At 43.9% G+C, this 23,880-nt stretch overlaps 1 protein-coding gene across 1 annotated transcript in view; it reads left to right on the top strand.

Annotated features, from left to right (window-relative positions):
• GRK5 (G protein-coupled receptor kinase 5) overlaps window positions 1-23,880 on the top strand; it is a 174,727-nt gene that overhangs the window by 141,815 nt on the left and 9,032 nt on the right. Inside the window, exons 7-14 of the mRNA XM_075155171.1 lie at window positions 2,816-2,879; window positions 3,421-3,561; window positions 4,681-4,871; window positions 9,410-9,447; window positions 10,276-10,365; window positions 11,618-11,826; window positions 20,427-20,564; window positions 22,954-23,091. Coding sequence (XP_075011272.1) covers window positions 2,816-2,879; window positions 3,421-3,561; window positions 4,681-4,871; window positions 9,410-9,447; window positions 10,276-10,365; window positions 11,618-11,826; window positions 20,427-20,564; window positions 22,954-23,091 — 1,009 coding nt within the window. The remainder of the gene's footprint in view (window positions 1-2,815; window positions 2,880-3,420; window positions 3,562-4,680; window positions 4,872-9,409; window positions 9,448-10,275; window positions 10,366-11,617; window positions 11,827-20,426; window positions 20,565-22,953; window positions 23,092-23,880) is intronic.

Consider the following 23,880-nt stretch of genomic DNA (forward strand, 5'->3'; position numbering starts at 1 on the left):
CCATCAGGAGTCATTCCCCATTTCCCTGAGCTGTAGTCCAGGGAAGCTCTCCCAGAGAGCTCCAGGAAGGCTTTCCTAATTTTAGCATTTGTTTGTAAGTGTTCGTTGTTAGAAGGTTCACGAAGAGGTAATGGCTTTAGCCACAGGAAGATGCCATATAGAAAAGTCACGGTTATCTTGGCGTGAGACTCAATTTAACCATGAGCAGAGGCTCCAGCTGTGACCCTCCAACGAGCACGATTGGTGTCTGGGATGTATACAGTGCTCCTTCGTTGTCCATGCATGTGCTTACACCCATAAATACTCTCCAGCCGCTCCCTTCTCTCTTAGGGCCACCGCACTCCTGAAGGTGACATGCTCCAGCAAGCAGCTTGGGCACCTTTTTTGCACAGTATGCTTGTGCACGGCAAGTGAATAGAGCAAGACCTACAGCCTATAAAAAATAGGAATCCAAATCTCCTGCGATCTGAGAAACATCTGTGGCCAATTTCATTGTAGGCCTTGTCACAACGAGCTCCTCATGGCACAGCTTGAAGGACACATTGCAATTTTTTATAAGCTACCCTTGTGCATCTAGAATGCTAAACGTAAGATACACATCGAGTCTCTGGCTTTTGCATTTGCAAACACTGTGCCCAAGCAAGACTGAAACAGATGCTGCTCACTAGGGAAGTAAAGAATAAAACAGAAATCCACCCCGAAACACCAGGGAGCCAGTTTTGGCTCAAGTGTTTGTCCATTTAATGGTATTAGGTACGTTAGGCACATTAGGTATGATTAAAGTACATTCAGCAACTTCAGCTGACTTTCTGTTTAGCTACGCTCTGAATATGGTGACTTTTTGTCTGGACCAGTTATCACAATTATTAAATCACTGTAAACAGACAAAAATACGGCATATGCACAATATTTACTGGCTAGACATTTCTGAGCACGTTTAATAACAGGCAGCCTTAGTGGGTATTAATTTGCAAGGAAAAGGGCCTTTGCCTTCCCCTTGTCGGTGAGGGCTGCAGCAGACGTACACTGCTGGGTAACAGTGACCTTGAGTTGAGAGAAGCCCCAGTTTCCACAAATGGAATTAATTACGGCAGATGAGTTAGGGCCAGCTCCGTGAGCGGTGTGTATCAGCATGATGCCTCGGAGATCAAAGGAGCTATGCCAGTTCCTCTCCCTGGAAAGCTACAAAGCTGCTGCACAAGAGGGAAGGGAAGCGGTGGGCAGAGGGGAGAGCCATTTCATGCCAAGACATGCTCCACATGCCATCTTTACTGAATCCAGCATTTACTCTTTCATTTCAATTAAAAAAACATCAGATGATTCATCTCTAGCCAGGCTATTTCCTATTCCTATTTTCACATTTGGGATAAGGAATTTTCTGAAATGCTTTGAGGATTTGTTTATTCCATTCCCCCAACAAACGTGACAAGCTATCGGATGTGCCTATCCGGCTTAAGAAGCTGGGAGAATTGTTTTTAGGATTAGCAAAGAGATGTTAGTAGCACGGAGTGATCAACAGCTCCTTCTGACAGCCTGCTGCTTCCAACGGAGGAGTCAAACAGTCCATTTATTCCAGGGACATTGCTGAGCATGTAGTTATCACTGCTAATTGTTGCTTTTAACCCCAATAGCATTTGCAGTATCTTCACAGAAGCCTGCAAATAGCATCTTTTCCTCTTCTAGTTTTGGCCTTCTGCGTGTTTTTCTTCCCCCACTTTTAAAAACAATAATGAACATAAATGAAACGATTCACTTTAACATTTATTCCTTATTGTCATCAACCTCATCATCACTGTTGTGGGAACAGCCACATTATTGTGCTCCCTCTGCCGACTGGCTGCCCTCCAGAGGAAAACAAAGCTGGTAGGAATATTCATATCGACTGCTCGTATAATTGTAAAACTTCGGTGATGGAGCAGTGGATACAAAATTGGATCTCTCCGAATCTAGAGTTCTTCTTCTGTCACGTTATAAAACTTTGATGATAACAAATGTGGTATAAGTTAATGTAGGGTTGGAGCCCTTTTGCTAGAGGAGAATTTTGTGGGAATCCTGTAAGATCATATAGTGATCCTGTCTAGTGATTGTTAGGGAGCCCTCTGCCCTCAGAAAGACAGACAGACCTATTTAACCCTTAATTTGGAAAGAGATGCTTTCCCTCCCTTCTTGCCCGTCGTGCTCTCCCAGGAGGCGGGTACCCGGGGCTTGGAGCCCGGCTTCCTGCTCTCCCCTCCTGCGAACGGGACCTAAAGCCACCTCTCCGGTTCCTGGGATTGTTTCTTTCCTTGTTTCCATCAGTTTCCTGTTTTGGTTAAGGTCAAGAAACCGGAAATATTTTCTGGTGGATTGAATTTTGGATCTCTTTTTCTCATCTTGAAGACCAAGCAAAGGAATAAAGTGTTAGCCCAGCACTGCCCTTAAAAAATTCCTATATACCAAGAGAATTAATATCTTGTTGGAAACTCTCAGGCCTCCTCTTTGCTTAAGAAAGGCCAAAGCCATATAATGGAGATTCAGAACCCTCCTTGGTCCTAAGATGCTAGCAAAAATTATACTGATGACTCACTAATGTGTTGTATTTTATTACAGCTTAATTTGTTGGAATTGAAAAGTTCAAGCCATACATAGTATTGAAGTAATGTAATTTCATAATTATATACTATATTATGTAATATTATTACCTTGAAATAATGTGATTACATAATATTTATCTATTTTGCTTTTCAAAAGTATGCTCTGAAATAAATAAATCACAGAGAGTGCATTAAATGTAGTGTGTCTTTTTTTTTTTTTTTTTAATTTCCTTTTCTTCCAGGCAACCAGTAACGAAAAACACGTTTCGGCAGTACAGGGTACTAGGGAAAGGCGGCTTTGGGGAGGTGAGTAATTCTGAAAGTTTCTGTTAAGAGTGTTTCTTACTTCGCAGGCACTGCAGGTTACAGGAGCCTGATGCAGCAGAGGCTGATTTTCATTAATTGCTGACAGTTTTACTTAACCTCTCATGACACCGTAATCTCAAAAGAACACTTTTGAGAATTATTTTGTATTCGACTGTTGCATTCACAGTGGAATTAGGGTCACACCCTTATTTGTATTTTACTGATGGCTCGAGGTCGCTGCCTAGGCAGCAGAGTCGGAGGAGGCGCGGACGGGCTTTAGCTGAGCAGATTACAATCTGCGCAGACAAAAGGAGGTGGGATAGGAAGCAGGCGGAGGAAAGTGAAATAATTAAACCAATATTACACAGCAGGTTTGGAAACAGTAGTCGGTTCCCCAGCTGCCCCCGCCTATGCCTTATTTGCTACGCCGTCGTCTCTAACCTTAAAAGGACTAAATCAGATCGGATCATGAGGAGTAAAGTGCAACCCAGACACAGCGTTTGCTTCGACTCACCCAGCAATTGTTCTCTTTAATTCGCAGGTCTGCGCTTGCCAAGTCCGAGCGACAGGGAAGATGTACGCCTGCAAGAGATTAGAGAAGAAGAGAATAAAAAAGAGGAAAGGCGAATCCATGGCACTAAATGAAAAGCAGATTTTAGAAAAAGTCAATAGTCAGTTTGTAGTGAGTATTGAACTCCCCAGCGCTCAGCTCCCTGCTCACCTGCTGAGCACCGTTCTTGTTGAATCCCGTGCCGCCTCCTCCTACAGGAAAGCCGACTCCCTTCGCTTTGCACCTTAGTCCTGCTCCATGCACCTTTACCAAGTCTCATTTTAGTCTCTGGTCTCAGGAATGCACCAAACAAGGTGCCTGCTCCTACCATGGGAACATGATGCATTTTACAGCCTTGACTTGCGTCAGGGCTGCATCAGGTTGAGCTGTTTTTATCCCGTGTGATTACCTGAATTCCCAATGTCTGGGAGAGAGGAGCTTGGAGGAGACTGAAGGAGACTCAACCCAAATAGATCAGGAGAGACTGGCTAGTAGGAGCATCTAGCCAGTGACATGGAGCTGGTCTGCTTGATGTAGGGCTTTCCTGAGATCTGCCAGCTCTTGTGTCTCTTTAAAAACTTGCCTTAGATTTAAAAAAAAAAAAAAAAGGTGGTGTTGTCTCAGCATCTGTCATGTTCTTTATACTTATTTTAGGAAACGCTATGAATACAACAGATGCAAGATGTTTACTTACCTTTGACAGAAGCAAAGACAATGGCACATTTTTAAAAAGGATGGGTAGCTTTTGGCTTGTCTGAGCGTTCCTGGGGCACCCACCAGAGCCTCGCAAGGGTGATGCTGACCTTCCTGCCTCGGTGATGGTCCGTTTGACCACCGCAGGACTGGGCTATCTGGGCCTTCCAGGGAGCGTTCTGAGATGATGGGGTTTTGACAGCTATCCAGCAAAACAGTGCAGCAGGAGGGGTAGATTCCCTTGACTATTAAGATTTCTCTTATGTGGAAAAGTATGTCTGGATTTAGAATGTTTGTCCAGCCTGTGAAGCTATCTAAGCATTAACTTTGTGGGTTTCTGGTGATGAGTAGGCTGGATTCAACAAATTAATCTATAAAATCCTAACATCTGATTCTTCTGTACTTTTAAAACGGATGTTTGCTATGGTAATAAGTCCCATATCAAATTCAGTCAATGTATTTTTTTCCTTTTCTAGAGAAAATCTTTAATGAAAAGTTAGTGCTTTCTTCTTAGCAGCTAACTGAATTGTCACAACTATGCCTCAAATGTTTTTCTAGGTCAATTTAGCCTATGCCTATGAAACAAAGGATGCACTGTGTTTAGTTCTGACCATAATGAATGGAGGCGACCTGAAGTTTCATATCTACAACATGGGAAACCCAGGCTTTGAGGAGGAAAGAGCTTTGTTTTATGCAGCAGAGATTCTTTGTGGCTTAGAAGACCTACATAGAGAAAATACTGTGTACAGGTAAGCACTCTCTAGAGCCTTAGGACATCTTTTCTGGGTAGAAAAGAATTGCCTGCATCCCCCCTGCTCATTGTGGTGCCGTACAGCTTGGATGCCTCAGTGCTTTGGCTGAAATTTTGCAGAGCCCTGTACAAATACAGTATGATTCAGTAATCATGGAAGGAAGCAGTTGCTTCGCTAAATACATCCTGTCTAAATTATACAGAACTGACACAAAGCTCCCCAAACCCTACCTCAGCGTGCACTGGGTGACATAAGAAAATTATGAAAGTTCCTTTAAAGGGATTTCATTAAGGAATCTAGTTTCTAATTGGTATGAAATGGATATCATTCTATTCAAGCCTCTGTTTTAATTACTTAGATTATATTGCATTAGGGGCTGCACCACGTCAGATGTGGAAAACCCATCTCTCCTATCCCAGAGGGAGCGCAATTAGTGCAAGAGGGTGTCTGAGGCACAGGGCATGGATTTACGCTCTAGGACACGAACTAGTTTGATTAGCTAGATTGGATCGTGGTGGTGGCCGTAGCGTGCCAGCCGTGGAAGGAGGCACGTTCCCAGCCGTGCAACGGAGGCGTCCTGCTGGCAGCATCCCACCCGCCGCGGGTGCAGCCAGCGGGCAGAGCGCTGCCCGGCCCGGTGACAGGCAGCCAGCTTCGAGAAGGACAAATTTCAAATTCTCAGCTTCCAGTCTGGCTTGCAGCTCTGTACAAGCACTTTTCCAGGGCATCGTGGGGTTTACTTGCTAGATAAGCAGGGTGATTGCAGACAGAGTTCTTGTGACTCCATGAGGATTTATTTTTTTTAATCAACGACCAGTGTAGTTGTAAACAACATTTAATGTTTGTCTTCATCATCCCAGCTTGTGAAATCATTATTGCTGGCATTCACAGCACAAGAGGTCCTGTAAATTGATGAAAGAACTTCCAAGGACAATGATTGATAGACAATAATGTGTTATTTTTAAAAACTAAGCCACACTTTAAATCATTTGATATGCCCATGTGTAGTAAGCACGATGCGTATGCTTGTATACATAGGAATTACAATCTTGTTCCTTGGAGGGGATCTCTAGCAAACTGCCGCTTGGTTGCCTCGCTGTGACTCAGATCTTGTAGCTGGCATAAGGAGGGCAGACAGACAACATGCTGCTTTAGCGGGCGCTGGCCCAAGAAGGAGATTTTTTTTTCCCCAAGGAACAAAATGGAATTAAGTGTTTAATGTCAATTGAAAAATCAAATAATGAGTGACGTTGTCTGGCTTCCCTTTTCTTTAAAAACCATCCTGCCACATTCAAAAAAGTTTTAGGAGGTATTACAGTGTTTCTTTAAAAAGTACTAGATCGCAAGCATACTTTATTGATGAAAATGACTGGTACGTTCTTAACATGGCTGGTAAAATGCCGTACTAATGCCACTTTCTAATAAAACAAATTAGATCTGGCCACCTAAAATAGAACGTGGCTCTGAGAGAAATGGCATCCTACTACCTCCTTAAGCAGTTGTTTTCATGTTACTTTTAGAAGAGCTGCTAGTTTACACCTCAGATGGCACATTCATTTTGGTGATGAATGATATTATATCCTTGTAGCTGACATTTTCTAGCAGTATTTTAGGAGCATCTGCAGAGACCCCTAATTTGTAATACTGCAGTGTGTTGTGGGACCTATAAGAAGTACGATATAGGTCAATAAAATACAGCAGCTAAATGCTACCGCTTTCTCAAGGTGAATAATTCATCGCAAAACACTTATTCCTCAGACTTAATTTCATTTTCTATGAACAAAATGCTTCTGAGTAAATCACAGCATTGGAAAATACATCCCCATCTCATGGGCCGGTGACGCACGCTGTGGACGTGATCCGAGAGAACAACCAGGCTCGGAGTTAGATTTATCCGATTCAGAATTCCCTTGCTAAACATGGCACTTATGTTACATTTCTCAACTGCATCATGTTAGTAAAGGTCAATGGGTCGATTGTTCATGGAAAGCAAACATAAAAAGCTGCTGGTTCTCCTCAAATTATTTATATATATACACATATATATAAAATTTTTATTTTTTATATTTATATTTTACATAAAAATTATTTGTATATATACTATAGCCATGCCTGGAAGCTCCAGTCAGCATCAAGTTCACATTGTCCTAGGCATTACACAAATATATAGTAAAGCCTTGTCCACCGTGATGAATTGAGTTGTTTATGCTGTTCTGTACAGCCAAACAATGTACCATCACCTTTCTAGCATGGGCACAGTGCCAGCAGTTTATGTTTCCGTATATTTAGGCAAGGCTAGCTTACATGCGGGAAGCTGTACCATTGGGAAGTAGCCTTACATGTAGCTGTGTCCACAGGAGTTTTATTTCTCCTAGACATTTCAGTACAAAAATCATGTTCCTCCTTGGCACTTGAAAGTGTTGGCCATGCAAAGGAAGCCAGCCTTGATCCTGAGGAACCAGAAATCTGAAAACAGAAATGACAACTGATGTCTGGAGGGAAGGAAAGACTGCCCTAATTGCCCTAAATCACAGAGGACTGTGAGGACTGAGCTGCTGTTCCCAAAGTCCTCGTGGAGTCTCATTTTCTCATTCAAAGACAACATTTCCCAACTTGCATGCAGGATTCTTGTCATTTGGCCACAGTTACAGCTTTAAGTGGGACTGATAACTGGTGCAGCGGAAGATGAAGTAACTAATGAAGTCCGAGTTCTTCAGGGAAATAGTTCTTAAGGGATTTGAAATAAATTTTTAAAAATAAATAGGAAATGCCCTCTACCGTGTTGCTCCAGCATTGGAAACCTTCTGCTGATAGTCAGGGAAAGCCCACAGTGATATGTTAAACAAAATCGCAGCTTCTCCTCAGCATTCAGCTGCCCTTCACATATTTCAGTATTGTTTATTTGAAAAGCAGGCTTGGTGCCACCGAGCACCCGGTGAAGTTTATCTTGAGAGGTCAAGAGGGTCTGAAGCAAGCAAGAAGAGGAGATTGTTCACAGCGCTCTATGTTCTTGCTTGAAATAATAAATAAAAACGAGACAGGTTTTGAAATTTTAATCTCGGCATTGTCAAAACTATAAAATAACCCTCTCCATTCACAGGAAAATTCATGACCCTGGCGTGGTACAGCTTGAAATGCAGGGCGGGCTCCTGCACAGCCCCTGTGCAATGCACTGGTGTCCTGGTGCGAGGGTTTCTGTCGTACACCCCCCTCTCTCTGCTCTTTGAAAAGAAATGCATCTTGCTGGGAAGCTAACAGAATCAAGCTGGTTCACAAATGCAAGGAGGCCTTAAAAAAAGACGAGGCCAAGCACTTCTTGGATGTGCACCAGGCTGTGTTTCAGTAGGAGTCGATCAGATAAAAATCAGGGCACGATGTTGTGAATTGCAGCAATACGTTTTTCCCCGCCTCACCCAGCCGCGTTGGTGCCTTATTCGGGCTCCTGAGCCAGCACAGCCTGCTCCCGTCGCACGGCCCCGTCTCTCCTCTGCCACCTCCAGGTCCCATCTCCCAGCCTGGCTTCACTCCCACTCTGCACTAGCAGCAGGCTGAGGGGCACGGGGAGGACGGGAAGGAGCCCGCCTGGCTCCCACCTCGACGGAGCCCACTGCATCCAGGAGCGGCAGCGGCGGCTGCAAAGGCGTGCTCAGCTCCGAAGGTTTGGAAAACAGCCTTGGTCAAGCGAGGGGACTTGAGCGTGGCTGGTCTGAGCTACATCTAGAAGCAGCAACTGGTGGAGCGGGTTTGGTGCAGACAAACCTTTCAGAAGAATGACCTGCCAAGGCTCTGCTAAATATATGAAAACTGAGATTTTTTTTTTTCCCAGAAGTTTATAACTTGGCCAGATTTGGGATTTTTTTTTTTTTTTCACAGGAGCGGTAAAAGGCACATCTTTGACATCAGAGTAACCACCTTGCCAATTTTCATGGCGTTGCTCCAAACCACATAGGCACTAGGGTTTCACAAATGTTTGTAAGAATTTTAATCTGGGCACAGCATTCCCTCCTCTGCCCCTCATTTTCCAAACTCCCTGAAATTATTACACATGTGCACAAGTGCATGTACACACATTCACATAGTTGGTCTGAGTCAGATGCCAGGCATAGAAAATTTGAGCCCAACAGATTGCTACTTCCATTTTCATATGCAAATAAAATATTTTAAAATTTAAAATATTTTTCTTTTTAACAGAAGATTTTATAACAGAAAATGTGACAGAGATTTAACAACACACAGGACTACAGGGCTTGGTTTACAGGGCTTACAGGACTAGATGGATGAGTCCATTATAGAGTGGATTAGGAACTAAAAGCTTGGCTTAGTGAAAAAATGTAACTCCAGTTTAGAAAAAGACATATGGTTTCAGTCTATCTGTGAAGTGAGTTGTAGAAAGTTGAATTGGTTTCATGAGTTCCTTGCTGTTTGAGTTGACACTCAATTGGTTTATTACGAGTAATAAATGCACTCGCACACTGGCGTATGGTTATGTTATCAAAACCAGCTTTATACAAATAACGGCTATCTTTCATTTTCAGAGATTTGAAGCCAGAAAATATCCTGCTAGATGATTATGGTAAGTCTCAGAGGTTTACAGAGATGCTTTCACAGTAAAGTAGATTAAGTTAGGTTAAGTTAGGTTAAGGATATATATTGCACAAAGACAAATAATGCTCTGAAGTGACTAAGGGGCTCAGCATACACTAATACTTCTGTCTTGGGGTGGGTGAAGTGCTGGAGCTCACCGCACGGGTGGAATGAAGCAGCCGTGCTGCTCAGCAGGGTCTGTTCTCGAGAGCGCAGTTTTGCTGGGGGTGTCTGCCTTTTTTCCATTGTTTTTCCATCCTTGTTGTTGCAAGGCTGACACAACACAAAGGAAGTTGTGATTTCCAAATCTGTGCTCCCCGCTCCATTTTCAAAAGTACTTTCATCCTTTGCTGAGCCAACTCTCGTTTTATGCAAACCCAGGTACCTGTTTGTTGCTGAAGACAGCGATAATCAAATCTCATGCTGACTTACTGACCAGATGTAGCCCCTTCAGCCGTCAGAGAGTTACAGAATTATGTCAGCCCATCCATCCACTGTCATCGGTTCAAGATACTTCCCCACAGCATGCTCCTCATTGCCTTTTTTCAGTTGGTTTTAAAATATCTAACACAATCCACGCTAGTCCGTAGCCTCACTGTTAAAATTAATTTCACTGCATTGTAATGCCCTTAATAATTTCTCTCTTCCTTATCAATGAAACTGCTCCAATTCAGCGATTCAGAACACTCTTTTCTTGAAATGTCTGAACAGTAAATTGCAAGAGTATTGCAGCGATGACAACAGTTGTGTTTTTGGACTAATTTGGATTATATTATTATATCTGCTTTGTGTTGCTTTGTTTCTTTTTTCCTTCCAGGCCATATTAGAATATCTGATTTGGGTCTAGCTGTTAAAATCCCTGAGGGTGAATCAATCCGTGGAAGAGTAGGAACAGTAGGGTATATGGGTAAGTCTTCAGTACCTCATCTTTTTGATAATTGGCTGAGATTACTTGAGTTTTGGAGATCTTTCTGAATAAAAAAATTCAGCTGTGTCCAGTTCCCTGCAGCAACCCACCAAGAAGTCATGCCAGTGGAAATCAAAAGTGGGTGAAAGGATGGACCACATCAGCTTTTAATGAGACTGGTCTGTAATCTCAAATCAGCAAAGAAAATTAAAAGGAGAGACAACAACTGGGATTCTAGAGATTTTAGCATAGATTTATTTTAGGAGGGTTACGTGCATAAAAGAAAGGTTTCTTTCTAGTTGCTACTTTGTATAATGGTTAAAATGTATTTGTATGTTTAAGATAAAATGGGTAAGTCCGCACCTATGGTCATCTTGACCAGAGTCATCTTGAGTCTTCCCCTATATGCAGGGGGGACTGCGCAAAAGAAGTGTAGAGATTTGTACGTTGGTAAAAACCACAGTCCCTGATTTAACTAGATCTGTTTTCTAAATTCAATGTAATTATTTTCATGCATTCTCTGGGTGGGCATATTTCTTGGAATAAAAATTGCTTATGCTTATTTGACTAAATAGAAACGAGCTGATATGAGCCACTGTTGCACCATATGGAGACTTTAATGAAAGCAAGCAAATCAGTTGTCATTTCTAAATTTTGCTATCTCAGTAGAAGTTTCTGCGCACACTAAGACTGTGCTTGTGAGCACACACAGGGGTGTTTGTACCCATCTATGGAAGTGAGGATGCCTGCAAGACAGTGACTGTATGCCCAAAGCACACTGGATGGTTGCAACACCAAATAAATGGATTTGTTTTTTAAAGGGAGGGGAAAAATTATAAATTGAGCAAAAAGACAGAATTTGCTTTTGAAGAAATGTCACTGCTGTTTACAGGATGTGTGTTTGCATGTCATTTCTTCCCTAAATGGGGAAATCTGGAAGGACTCTTAAGATTAGGCCTCTGCTTAATACTTAGCTCCAACTTCGTTTTGTTTTTTTAATTGGTCTGACTTGGCAGAGAAGTCAGAAGACAGCATGCACATGGCATGTAGCATGTAGAGAAAAAAGCATGGCATGAGGCATGCTGCATTTTCTGTAATGCCGTCAAACAGAAATCAGGAGGCATTTTTATATTTTACCTACCATTCTCTGAGCATCTGTATTCAGTCACCAAAATGGAACTTCTAGAAATTTAATTTTTTTGCCTATGTAAATATCAAGCATTTCTACAAGACACATCTTTCTCCTCCACAGCTCCAGAAGTGTTGAACAACCAGAGATACACACTCAGCCCTGACTACTGGGGGCTAGGCTGTCTCATTTATGAAATGATTGCTGGGCAATCACCATTTCGTGGAAGGAAAGAGAAGGTGAAGAGGGAAGAAGTGGACAGAAGAGTGCTGGAGACAGAAGAGGTGTACTCCCATAAGTTTTCTGAGGAGGCCAAGTCCATCTGTAAAATGGTAAGGGGCTTGAAGGCCCAGTGTGGCAGCTTCATGAGCAAGCTGTATCTGACACGGTTTGAGCAGTAACACAGCACCATAGAGGGGCTGCAGAGACAAGGACTAACCAAGCTCATCTGTTGATGGGATGACTGCATTCTCTATTCATTCAAATTGTGTTTATTTGGGCTTGCTTCTCCATGAGATTCATCACGGTCATCTTGAGTACTCTCCAAAGTTTTATGGCCAAGGGAGCGGTATCTATTCTCGTGAGAGTTTGAATGTTAGCTTGCAGTCAAGAATGCATTTCTGTCTTTTATAATCTTGTAGAAAAAAATAAAAAGGACTTGATGATGCAAGACTCTGATTGTCTCCTGCAAGGAACTGAAAACCCCATGCTTCCATTGTCTTTGGTGAGAGCTGGGGGTAAGCAGGACAAAGATTATGCAATGAAATTATTGTGACACTCAAATGTTGTCCCACCCCATCTCATTAACTTTGTTAGCAGCTTTTCCCCCGGGGTGCCAGAGTATCCAGCTTTTTTTAATACTGTTGAGCTGTCCTTTAAGATGTTTTCTCACTCTTTCAGCTGGGAGTCATTTTTGTAGCACAATAGCCATGTCTGACAATGGAAATCCTCAAACCCTCTGAGAAATCTCAAAGCTGTGTCTGAATTCATCGATGTCTTGTCAACATCCATCTTTAGAAGGCTGAATTGTAATTTGGAAAGGGATGTGGCCTTTTTCTTGATGTTTGCAAAAGAGTGAAGTCTCCTTTGGAGACGATGACATATCTGTGTATACTGGTAGAGAAAGAATGAAGGGAAAGAAAGGTCAACAAATAGGTAGTGAGAGTTTCACCAATATCTTGGTGAACTGTGCAACAGGCAAGCAAACAGCAGATCAACAACATTCTGGTTGGCTGGCTTCATGAAGAGACATTGAAGTCTCCTTGCAAAATAATAATGGTAGTATTGCCAAGTATCATGCCTGGAAGTCATTAACTTACAGTGCACCAACTCATTGCTGAATCCCAGGGGTAGTAATTAACTGACATCACTCTTGATAGATACTCTGGGCCATTCACTGCCCTTTATCTGCAATTCAGAGCCCCCAGTGAAGTCGGCGTGGGAGGATCTAGGACAGCCCCGGGCTCTTACAGACCATTTCATGTGCTCAAACAGCCTGCCATCTCTTCTCTAGTAGCACCTCAACTCCCACCAGGTGAGGAGCAGCATCTGCTGGAGTGGCAGAGAGTTTGTGCATGTCCTGTTGTTAGCATGAAATGAAAATGTCATGAGGCAAAACCTATATTCTTGTTGCTTGTTCTGTAGTTAGTTGCAGGCATGAGGCATAATAGAATGAAAGCATACTTTAAAAATAACCAAGCCCGTAGGAACTTAAAGCTGAGAAGAATTAAATGTAGCCTTGACGGGATAGTGCTGGAGATGACCTACCACTCCCAGGGGAGTAGACAGTGAAAGTCATTATACTGTAGTGGTCATTTTCATCTTCAAGCCATAGAGTCTATGGTTTCAGGGAGTCAGGGACCTCAGGAAGTGGTCTAGTTCATTCCCTTGCCTCAGGGAACCATGAACTACATGTAAATCATTCCTGACAATTTGATCATTACTGCTTCACTGTCCAATCACATGGCATGTTTGTTTAGGTGGTTTGTGCAAACTCTTAATGGATCCAAAGATAACCCTGTCATTTTTGAGCATTAATGCATTAAAATTACTGTGCCTTAAGGCTGGAAGAGCCTTAGTTCTGATACTGAGCATGATGGCATTTGTGGTTTTCCATTCAAAAGTCATTTATTTTATCAAGTGGTATTTTTAAAAATCCATGATTCAAATATATTTTCTCAAATACTTTTTGCTCTTTATATTGAAAACCAGAACTTTGTTGCTTTGTATCAGCACCTTAACAAGAAAACAAAAAAGTGATAATAAGTACCCATCATACCTGCAAAATGAAGCATAAAGTTGCAGTACATAATCCAACTTGAGCCTTCACAAAGATCCAACGCAAAAGGCTTTCCTGTAGTGGACTCTTCAGGGCAGGAGTGAGGAACAACATGTTTTCCACCATGTCTCCTAACCTTCTCTTCAAAGCTTACTCCATGAGCTTACAGCGTCTCCATCAGGAAATGTAGTCTTTATTAATTTACTCATATGAAAACCCTTTAGTGTCACCCCATGTCAACCTTCCCCTCCTGGATGTTTATGCCCTTTGCATTTTTGCAGGCACATATCATAGCTCCCATTAATCATCATCCATCCCATATTTCCATGTTTCAATTTGTAAGTCATTTCCCATAAATCAACCCTCATTTTGGACTGAAACAGAGATGAATAATAAATAATTAGGAACAGGGGCAGCTGGCTTTCTGGGAAGCTCCCCAACCCATAGTTCCCATATAACATAACTGCTTCATGGTGTGTTTTTTTCTGTGAAAAAATCCAATCTTTCTAGGAAATGCTCCCTGTTTGTTGTTGTTATGACTTGTACTTCATTGATGTACACGTGTGTTTTCCCTGACAAGTGCCGTCTTGCATCCAAAGATGTGACTTGAAGTGCATTCAAGTCAACAGTATTGGATGGGCCGATATTGCTGTGCTCTTCTGTCACTCTGTCAGTGTCCTGTTTGTCTGCGTCCCCACAGACTATCTTCCCTGCCGCTTCTTACTCCTGCAGCTCCTATTTGACTCTGCAAAAGGGATCTCTGATTGGAGGGTGCAAACTCTTGGTTTGGTGCCCAGTGACAGGACAGGAGGCAATGGGCACAAACTGAAACACAGGAGGGTCCCTCTGAACATCAGGAAACACTTTTCCATGGTGAGGGTAGTCAAATACTGGAACAGGTTGCCCAGAGAGGCTGTGGAGTCTCCAGACTTGGAGATATCCAAAACCCAACTGGACACGGCCTTCAACAACCTGCTCTAGGTGACTCTACTTTGAGCAGAGGGATTGGACTAGACAATCTCCAGAGGCGCCTCAGCTGTTCTGTGATTCTGATCTCCATTCCCTTCCCAAAGTGCCTCTCCAACCAACTGAAAGAAGATGGATTCTTTTTTTCCTAAAAGTAATTTTTTCTTTTCCTCACTCACCACCAGAAACTCTGTCATCACACTGCTACCACTCCTGCCTGCTTTCATCCCTCCTCTCTGCTTTCATCCCTGGAAACCAACTTGTTCACACATTATGATGCCCTAAAGTTTACCAGTGCTGCCTGAGAATAACTGCTCTTTCATCTATCTTGAGAGGCACCTCACACATATCAAGGTGCTCTTCAAATGATTATCATTGCTATTGCTAATAATAATAATAATAATAATAATAAATTTTCTGTAGTAAGCCTTTGCAATAAGCTTAATTGTCACCCATGCCTGAGAGAGTTTTGACTCTTCAGTTGGGCAGATTTCATAAGCATAAGCAGTGCAAAATACAACCCTTTATGTCATTCTGGCATCTTCAGTTCCCACACCACTGTCTTGTTTCATTTAGTAATTAAGAGGTGAAAAGTATTCCTTTTCTATGCTTTAAAAATTGTTTAAAATAGTACGTTTACTTCTGTTTCAGGGTTCAAATTTATCTAGGTGATCCCTTAAACTATTTGATCAGCTGGGTCAATGGAAGCGGTTTTACCATTCCCCTTTCCTCTTTCACGAGCAGCAATTTTTTGCACTCTTACCCTACAAAAAGTTTCCCTTACTCCTATAATTTTAGCACTAATGTCTTAGGACTTGGAGTTATTTATTACGTCGTATGATCTGGATATGAACTGACTGATCACATGAAGATAAATAAAGCAGCGCTTTGGGGACCATTGGCTTTTTTTAGCAATCCTCACAACAGTTGTTTATTTTGTGAAGGAAGCAAAACAAAAAAGTGGAAAAAGTCTTAGACATTGCAGAGTTCGAATCCCCAGTGGGGATCAAATGAGTGACATGAAAGTATCAGACAGTTCTTTGTATGAAGAAAAAGAACTTAATGTAACTTCACCGCTGCTACTCAAGACTCTTCTTTGAAAGTCCTATTCCAGTCACGCTTCGCCCATAACTCTGTAGACTAAATCCTGCCCTCATTTATACACATCCAGTGTCATCTGGAGCCTTTGTTACCAGAACATAAAGCTCTGCTGCTTGGTATCAACTTCATGCATGGTTGGATGGCCTAAGCCATCTTCAGATCTGAAGCTCTGTGAATTCTCTGTAGGCTTTGGCTGTAGAATTACACTTAAATAATGTTTGATTGGGTCATTGCACTGCTGTCCCAGGAAGGCTTGTCATCAGCCTGATGTAGTTGCTTTTGCTCTGCTCTCTATTCATATTAAATACATCCTTTGAAACTGAAATTAAACAAAAGTGTAGAGATGACTCAAAACATACAGTTGTTATCTCCGTTTTCTTTCCCTAGTCAGATTCCCAAATGGGATGCATATTTCAGGCTATTACGCAGGTTTACTTTTGCAGAAAGCTGCTGGGGCTGCAGGAAATGGTACGAGACTCATTATTCCTTGGAGAAAAGAAGGACTTTCCCTTCTGGAAAATATTCTAGTCCATGCTGTCTCTTGATATCCACAACAGAAGCCAGGAGAAGTGTTTGGTTTCACCTGTTGCCAACTCTAGAGCTGGCTGCAGCTACAGCTTACCAAATTCCATTAATTTCTTATTTTTTTCTCCATTGGGACTCTCCTCAAGAGGCAGGCAGCTGCTCCCCTGCAGCAGGGCTTTGTAGGAGGATCCTCTCCTTTCTGCGGTCTTTCAGTCCCAGTCTATTCCCAGTGGCCTGTTCCCTTTTGTGTCTTTTAGCCTGCAGTGGCCAGCCAACTGCGTTCATGCTCCAGAGACTTCCTTCTTGCATCTGAGGTTACTGAATACTCCCTTGTTTATCAGGAGGAGCCCAGGAATCCCCAGACAGCCTTTTTCTGTCCTCAACTGCCCTATCCTCTGACCACACACTCCAAACAACTTCTAACATTTACAGCCTGGCAAGGGTAAATTCCCAGATTAGCTTGGTTTTCCCACTTAGTCCAGAGGCAGGAGAATTACTGGCTGCACAGACACGAAGGTAATCCCCTTTCTTCCCTTCACAGCTGACTTGTAGAGCAGAAACTGCAGAGGTCTCCTTTATCATCTACAGGCAAGTCCAAATCTACCCCTTCCTACTAGAACTTGCTCCTCAGCAGCACTGTTCCTGAAAGCTTCAAGGTATCATTTCCAAAAGTATATCAGAGCCATGGGTAGTAAAAGTGGTCCTTCTGCCTTCAGATTCTTCTTTCCACCTGTCAGGAAAGTCCTCTCGACATGAGAATAGAAGAGCAAAAGAACTTTTGTCTTCTCTACCCAGCCACAGTAGAGCAAACCAGATCTTTTGACTGGAAATTCCAAAGCAATCTTCTTCACGTAGGCTAAATCCATATGCCTGTTGGGATTTAAAAAAAAAAAAACAAAACCAAAAACCCCACAACAAAAAACCTTGCCTCAAGACCATGAGAGCTCAAAGACTCATGCAAGGATTTGAGAGCAAAACATCCCTCTTTCCTTCTACCCAGGGAAAGCAAGCTACAGAGAAGTGCCCTGAGAAAGATCTTTTCCTATGAGCTGGCTCAATATGGTGCTGTATCATGTGAATCTATGTGCTCAGAGGATGGCAAGGCATAGAGATGTTTCTTCAAGTTTTTCTCCATCTATGAACCAGCCAGTCGTGGTGACGAGTCAGACCAGATGTCACCACCTAGACAGCAGCAGAGGCAGATGAAACTGAGGAAGAAAGCGACATTGCTATCTGGAAGCTGGAAGTTGCTGTTGTGGCCAGAACCACTAGATTTTCCCCCATCCCTCATTCCATACAGTCTCTTCTGGCTATGCTGCTGCTACTGCTGAGGCAGAAAGAGCTGAGCAGAAGACTCTTATGTCCTACAAACCCCTTCACCACCTCTTCTAGCTGCTTGGCCTCTGCCATTGTAGCTTGCTCAGGACTGGCTGGAGGATGGTCTCTGCATACATGGGGCACACTGATTGCCAAAGCCATTTGCTGTCTCAGGCTGGAAATGAGGCCCCTAGCAAAAAAATGCAGAACTGAGGAGGCTGTGGAAGTCAGATAAGAAAACCACTGATGCCCAGGGGGTAGCAGAGCATTCAGAGAAGCCTAAAGAGCTATGACCCTGTAAACCCATGATAAGGACAAGAAAACCCAGCTCTAGCCAGACACCAGCGGAAAGGTTACCAACCTGACATTAGTAACAAACAGTTCTTTCAAGGTTCCTCTTCATTGAGATGATGTGGCTGACACAGCAACACAACCAGAGGGTACTGGGACATACCCTGAGCTGGAAAGCCTACAAGCAACATCTCCAGACAACCTTGCCTTAGCAGGGAAGCTGCTTGGCTCCCTCTTCCCAACCTCCTGCAGGGCTGCTCCTGATTGTCTACCTGATCTCCTGAAACACTTCTTTTCCTGTCTGACCCTCCCAAAGCTATTTGCCTTCTGCTCTCTGAAGTGAGCCCCAGCCAGGCCCTGCAAGGTACAGCTGTTTGCTGACTGCCTTGGCTGTCAGGTACAGCTAGTAAGATCCCCAGGGACTTTCCAGAGGGGCTACAAGGGCTCAGTGCCTCCACGGACTCAGATGCTCGGAGAACCCAAACCACCCCACTGTCCTGCATGGGCGCTGAGCCCCCTGTGGGCAAGCAGTTCCAGGGAGTTTTGCTAATCATTTCAGTGCGATTGGTCTGCGCAGCCCACCTGGGGAGGGGGCAAGGGGAGATCGCTGTTTTTCAGCTCCCACTTTGGAACAGCAAAGCTGGAGACGGAAGAGGAGGTCAGGCGTGAACCTTTCCCTCCTCCGGGCACCCAGGTACCCGTCCCCTCCTGCCCCAGGGAAGAGTCCCCGACACAGCTCCAAGGCCGCTTACTCGTCGGGATCCTTCCCCGAGGGGAGCGGAACGCCTCGCCGCTCCCGGCCGGGCCCCGCCGCCGCCCCGCGCCGCCCCGCCGCCGCCCCGGCCGCGCCGCGCTGCCCGGCCGCGCTGCCCTTTCCTCTGCTGCCCCCCGGCGGCCCCCGGCGCGCCCGGCAGCCGCGCTCCACTCCGCCGGGGCCGCGCCGGGCATCGCCCTCCTGCCCCTCTCCCTTCCCTTCCCCAGCCGGCGGTGGGGGTAGCGGTGGGGCCAGCTGCCGCCGCGCAGCCTTGGTGCTAATGCAGGCTGGCTCAGCCCCTTCCTTCAGCAGCCGTTTAGAAATCAGGGTACCAAAAGTGCTGAGCGGTGGGGTGTCTGCCTGGCGGCATGCCCGGCTCCAGGAGGCGTACCCTTCCTGTGGAAAAGTGCTGGTGTTCTTATTCTCTCCATGATGTTGCAGTGTAAGTATGTAGTCTTTTCCCCCATAGTGGAGACTCCAGCTAGCTCTGACTGTTTTCAATGCAGGTTTAGTTTTCTGTTGTACTAAGGCACATGTTATGCATCTCTTTAGTAGGCAGTTGAAATCTCTGGGCAGATTATGGTGAGTTCGAAGTTATATTTTCCCTCCTCTATCTAAGAGAGAATCGTGCAGGCTTCCGCAAAGATGAATGGAAAGAAAAAAAGGAAACAGATTTGTGAACCTTCACTTTACAGCAGATTGCCTGAACTCAGTGGTACATTTAGAAAGGTCCCTGTCCCAGGTGATGGTCTTTTTGCACCAGTCATTTGCATGCCGAGCTCTGCCTCTCTTCAACTGTTTAGATGTGATCTCTTAAGACGTTGGTTTAGCCTACTTGATTCTACACATATGATTTAAAAGAAGAGGCATTTTGGCGAAGATTTGGCTACATATCCTGTCTCCTCATCCACCAACTAGTCTGTGCCAGAATTGTTCTTCCATTGAACTGTTCTGTTGCAGATCAATTAGTCCGTCCATACAAGGTCTTCCAGGACCTACAACCCCAGTGTTTGTGTTCATGGACCTGCTTATCTAATAGACCAAGGATGCTGAGTTCAGTTAGTGCCCATTGCTCCATTACAGGTACCCAGGAAACAGGCAGGACTTGCTGTAGCAGTAGAGGTGGTGCATTGCCCTTCTCTGAAAACAAACACGGCTGAACTAAGGATGGTTACGATACTGGCTCCATGGACAAAACTCCCCTTGAGTTCAGCAGAGATGAGCCCATGAGCACAAAGGGTTGGTTCAGTGTGTCATGTGATGTACTGGAATACACTGCAATGGCTGGAGGGAAATGCAATTTGGTAGTGAAGTCATTCAGCCTAAGCAACACGGGAAAATTATTCTTACAAGAGTAACAAGAAAAAAAAAGAACTGAGAAAAAGCACATGGGACTTATGAATATGCATTCATATATGTTATTAGGGTATGTCAGACCTTTTCTTGAAAGTGTTCACTGAAAGAAGCAGAAGCAACAGTCTCTATTATGACTGTAAACACTTTACAACAGGTAATTTTCAAAGGGTTTCACCAGCATGTAGAACAGTGCAGTCCTAATCCATTTAAATTTGGCCATTAAGTAACAGCAATTACAGTTCCCCTCTATACTCCTCCACATTCAAAACCAACTGGAGATAAAAATATGTTTGTGGAGCTCTTGCTTTTTTGACATCCTTACCATTCCTCTTGGCATGTTTCAGCTCCTCACCAAAGACGTGAAGCAGCGGCTGGGATGTCAAGGGGAAGGTGCAACAGAAGTGAAGAGGCACTCCTTTTTCAAGAGCATGAATTTCAAGCGGTTAGAAGCAGGAATGCTGGATCCTCCCTTTGTCCCTGACGTAAGTACGATAGAAAGAACCCCCAGTGGCCTCTTTCAAGAGATTTGTTTCTAAAATAACTCTCTCTTAGAGCTGTCATCACTCTCTGCATGGGTAGCTGCCCTAGGAAGATGTGATAAGCGGAAGGGCTGGAGTGGGGAGGCTGGGAGGAAGAGGAGAGCTGCGCTGTAGACCTGTGCGTGCAGGGTGGGTGGGCCTCCATGTAGGGTGGTAACCTGGAGCTTGGTTCATTCCCACTCTACCACAGTCTTCCTGTGTGATACTGGAGGCACCACTTGATCTGTTCGTGCCTCAGTTCCCAAACTTCAAACTGGGAACCTTTGTATTCCCTTATCCACGGTAGTAGTGTGAGAATAAGTATGCTCAGGACCAGGTCATGCTTGGAACAATCAGCAGTGAAAGCCACATGTATGCATACAGATACATAGATATATATGCTGAGGTGAAACCAGAATTACACAGTCCAAAGCTCTACGGCACTGAGGAACGGACTGGATCATCATGAAAACAGGCATTTGTTGCAGAGAGTCTGGACCAGGTTCAGATATCAAGTGTCACCTCGAGCAGAGGAGGTGACTTGGACCTGAGAGAGCATTCTGAACTTGTTAGTGTTCATGGGCTGCAGACTCCAGCACTGAGTCCTTACTCAGGTTTACACACCAGTCTTGCACACACTGAAAGTCTTTGTTGCATTGGCCAGAACAAAACTTTTTCCACCCTTTTGCGGTATCTCAGTGCACAGAGTTATCTGATTATTTTCCTCCTGCAGGGCTCTCTTTCTGGCTAGACCCTCTATCCTTAAAGTTCCCATATGGTTCTAAGTAAACACTGCCATTTTAACGTATTAAGGAAAGTAACATCTTGGCAGCTCTCATTCACATTGCTGCAAACTCAACCAAACCAAAGTGGTTTGAACGCTACAAAAGTTTACTTTAGCTGCTCTGGTTTTGCTTTACATTTTACTATGCGGCCTAGTTATTCCTGCCAATTAGCCCATGGTGTTACGACCTGCTTCAGTGGGAAGAAATAGGAGACAAGCTACTATTTCTTTCTGATGTAGAAAATTAGAAAATTCTGGGCTCAAATCTGGGATCCACCAGAGTGTATTAAAAGCTTAACTGTGGCATGTAAGGCCTAGAAGGCACCTCTTACAGACGTATTTACTAATGCAGAGGCACATAAATTTTTATGGCTATTTATTGGGAACTCAAGAGCTGCCCCTAATTTAATTCATTTCGCACTTCATCCATAGATTTCCAAGTCTTTACCGAAGTCAGCTGAATCACCCAAAGCTATATAGCCAATGGCAGAGGTTGTAATCCAACCCCTGTCTCTCCATCCTCTTCTAGACTACTCTGTCTCCACAAAAATGTGGATTGCAGCCGTCAGGAATGCAGAGGGATGCAGCCTCCAGCAACTAGGACTTCCATCAGGAATCGGCTTGATTTATTTGGTCACACTGCTCAGATCTAGATAGAATACTGCAGGCTTGGACCCCTGGGCTGTGCAGTCATGGTAAAGTGTGGAGATAGTGGGATTCAACGTGTGCTTGAGTTCAGCAGGTCAGGCTTGTCCCACAAGCCACCCCTCAATTATTCCTGCGCGTCAAAGGGTAACTGTGTTGTTGACGGGCACATCAGATGACCACACTAGCTATGACAGGTAGCCAGCGATGACTATTTCTGCTTTCGATGGCTGACTGCTGGAATATGAGCTAAAAGCAGCGTCACTGCAAAGAGTCCTGTCATCCCAGAAAATTAAGCAGTTTAAAAAGGCAAAGCCATTTGACGATTTGTTTGAAGAAAGGCAGCCAAGTTAAAAGAGTTAATAGAGGTGATTCTGGACAGCTTCCAGCAGCTGAGCTATTAACAAAAACAATGGAAAAATGCCAAACCTCTTCTGTTTTCTTTAGCAATTAATATACATTCCTTTAAACTTTTAAGCTGCAAACTCCACAGCTATCTGAGCAGAAGGACCCTTCTACTCAAGGTCTCTTTTCAGAGCTGTCTCCAGCGTGTCACTCATAAACATTCTGCTTTTCTGTTATTCCCTCTCCAAAAGAAAAGACTACTGAAGGATTTGGGTTTTGGTTTCTTGCTCTTTCTGTCCTTTTCCCCTCACCTCTTAGCCATATGCTACATGGATGACTAAAACCCGCTTTGGCTGCGCTGATGCTTTAAGGACTTCAAAGTGGGAAGCTTAATAAGCTTAAAGCGAAGTCAGCCTTTGATGATAAACATGCGGGCAGAGCAAGTCTAGAGAAGCAGGTTGCAGACAGTCATTTGTTGTTAGGCATTCTCACTTGACCGAATCTGTGAATGAAAGCACATGGTCAGACTCCGAAGTAATTTTTCTCTTGCTGTTTTTCTTTTTTTTTCTGCTGAGCTAGCCCAGAGCAGTGTACTGCAAGGATGTGTTAGACATCGAGCAATTCTCCACAGTGAAAGGAGTTAACCTGGACCAAACAGATGATGATTTCTATTCCAAGTTTTCCACAGGATCAGTGTCTATTCCATGGCAAAATGAGGTAAGGATGTGTCATAGTAAAATTACTCCAATAAAACCCCTAAAGCAGGTGGTTTAAGAGGAGCTGCATATTTCCAGTAATATACAGCTACTGGATAACTTGCCAGACTCTAATGCTTTCATAAGTTACAAATGGCCTCTTTCAAGATCTATAATGTACCACAGATGTCAGGTTCAGGTGACTGTATCTGTTGGCTCTGCGTATTTGTGTAAATTGGCAAGGATCCTACTGTACTTCCTTCTGGATTTCTACAGAGGTGTTTCGACAACAGCTCTGAGGAACTTCCGTGGGGTGGCTGGAAGTCCTAATAGGAGGCTCCTGCGCTGGTGACCCTGATCTCACCCATTGTCTTGTACCTGCAGCGGGTCCCAGCTGCAGCAGTTGACTCTGGACCTTGAACAGCTCCAGGGTTTCCAGATCTGGGTCTTTGTTTCTGCTTGATATCAAAACCCAGCCAAGAGTGGATTTCATAATCCAACTCTGGATCAAACAGCAGATTCACTTGGGCAGAGGGGTGCTAATAACTGGGATTTTGTGAGACAGACCATGCCTGTCTTTACCACAGTGCTAAAGAAAAGAACAGAAAGCTTTATGGGGCAACTTCTAATAAGACTGATGTGCAAACACGCAGAGCAGACTCAGCCTCTCTTTTTCATACGTCCTATGTACCTTCTATGGGCACCAGCAGGAATTCAACTGTTAACTCTCCTAACATATTGCTCAAGCTGCTCATCCTGATCCTGACTTTGAACAACCTAGCACTACTGGAATATATTTAAACGGATGTAT

This window comes from Calonectris borealis, chromosome 7 (genome assembly GCF_964195595.1).
Source record: "Calonectris borealis chromosome 7, bCalBor7.hap1.2, whole genome shotgun sequence".
In the NCBI taxonomy this organism is placed as follows: Eukaryota; Metazoa; Chordata; class Aves; order Procellariiformes; family Procellariidae; genus Calonectris; species Calonectris borealis.